Genomic DNA, 1,534 nt, shown 5'->3' on the forward strand with positions numbered 1-1,534 from the left:
TAGCCAACTGATTTTCAATGAAGGTGCCAAAAATGTACACTGGGGAAAGGACAGCCTCTTCGACAAATAAGGAAACTGGGTGGTGGGAAAACTGGATATCCACATGCAGACGATTGAAACCAGACCTGTATCTCTCACCATACACAAAAATCAACTCAAAATGGATTAAAGACCTAAATTTAAGACCTAAAACTATGAAACTGCTAGAAGAAAACATAGGGGAAACACCATACGAAATGGGAGTGGGTACACTACGAAAGGCACAGGGAACTAAGGCAAAAGAAAAAAAAAAAGGCTACATCAAACCAAAAAGTTTCTGCACAGCAAAGGACACAACAAAATGAAGAGATGAACTACAAAACGGGAGAAAGTGTTTGCAAACTACATATCAGACAAGGGGCTAATATCCAGAATATATAAGGAACTCAAACAACTCAACAGCAAAAAAACAAAGCAATTAAAAAAGGGCAAAGGAACCTGAACAGACATTTCTCAAAAGAAGACATGCAAATGGCCAACAGACCCATTAAAAACTGCTCAGTGGGCTGGCCCATGGCTCACTTGGGAGAACACCAAGGGTACGGGTTCGGATCCCTATATAGGGATGGCCGATTAGCTCACTTGGGTGAGCGTGGTGCTGACAACACCAAGTCAAGGGTTAAGATCCCCTTNGGGCCGCCGGGAGGCCTCCGGGGCGCGTATCCTCACGGCCAGTCGGCGGACCCGCCTGGAGAGGGCTTCTCGGCAAAGCCACCGGGAAGGGGAGAGGAAAATGGCATCAGAGGCCCGCGGCTTCACCACCCAACCTGCACCCAGCCTGCCGCCTCCCTCCCCGGGCCTGACGAGCAGAGGCTCAGTCAAAGTGTGCAGAACGTGCGAGGCACTGACGACCAAAGGGCCCAGCGCTCTGCTTCTCGTCCCCATTTCCACGTCGTTGACCGCCATTCCACTTGCCTACACCCCGGGCTGCTCATGGAAAACCCCCCGAGTTTCCCCTGGACGTGCACGCAGGGATCTGAGTACTCTGTGCTCTTTGGATAGCTCGGCTCGCCCTACTGGAGCGCCGGTCCCGCCACTCACCTTTCCTCCTCTGAATGGCTCTTTTCATCACCAGCCCCAGAAGTGCTATCAAGATAAGACCTAGGAAGGTCGCGATCAGGATGTGAAATCCTGGGCCTTCCCTCCCAGACTGTGAGCCATAGTCGAATGCTCTGGAGAGGGAAGGAAAGGGAGAGAGGGAGGAAGACAAGGTTAGTAAGGGAGGGGGGTTTAAGGAAGCTTTCCTGTGTCAGCTTTTTTGGAGATGACTCAGGTTTGTCTCTTTGTTAACAAAATTCTCTCCATTTCCCCCAAAGAGACTGGTCTATAGACTTAGGAAACTTGGGTTCGAATTCAAATTCCATCCTTTACTGGCTGCGGGATCTTGAACAAGTCTCCCAACTTCTCTGAGCCCCATAAGTTATGAACTGTTATGAGAATAAAACAAAATAGTGGACGTAAAGAATTTAATGCACCTGGCCTAGAGCAGGGTTCA

At 49.5% G+C, this 1,534-nt stretch overlaps 1 protein-coding gene across 1 annotated transcript in view; it reads right to left on the reverse strand.

Moving 5' to 3' along the window:
• The window catches only part of FAIM3 (Fas apoptotic inhibitory molecule 3), a gene marked incomplete at its 5' end in the record, with an annotated part of 6,629 nt that extends 5,341 nt beyond the window's left edge, over nucleotides 1-1,288 (reverse strand). Inside the window, 2 exons of the mRNA XM_008593618.1 lie at nucleotides 677-737; nucleotides 1,081-1,288. Coding sequence (XP_008591840.1) covers nucleotides 677-737; nucleotides 1,081-1,288 — 269 coding nt within the window. The remainder of the gene's footprint in view (nucleotides 1-676; nucleotides 738-1,080) is intronic.
• Nucleotides 1,289-1,534: the final 246 nt, after the last annotated feature.

This window comes from Galeopterus variegatus, unplaced genomic scaffold (genome assembly GCF_000696425.1).
Source record: "Galeopterus variegatus unplaced genomic scaffold, G_variegatus-3.0.2 Scaffold9406, whole genome shotgun sequence".
NCBI lineage: Eukaryota > Metazoa > Chordata > Mammalia > Dermoptera > Cynocephalidae > Galeopterus > Galeopterus variegatus.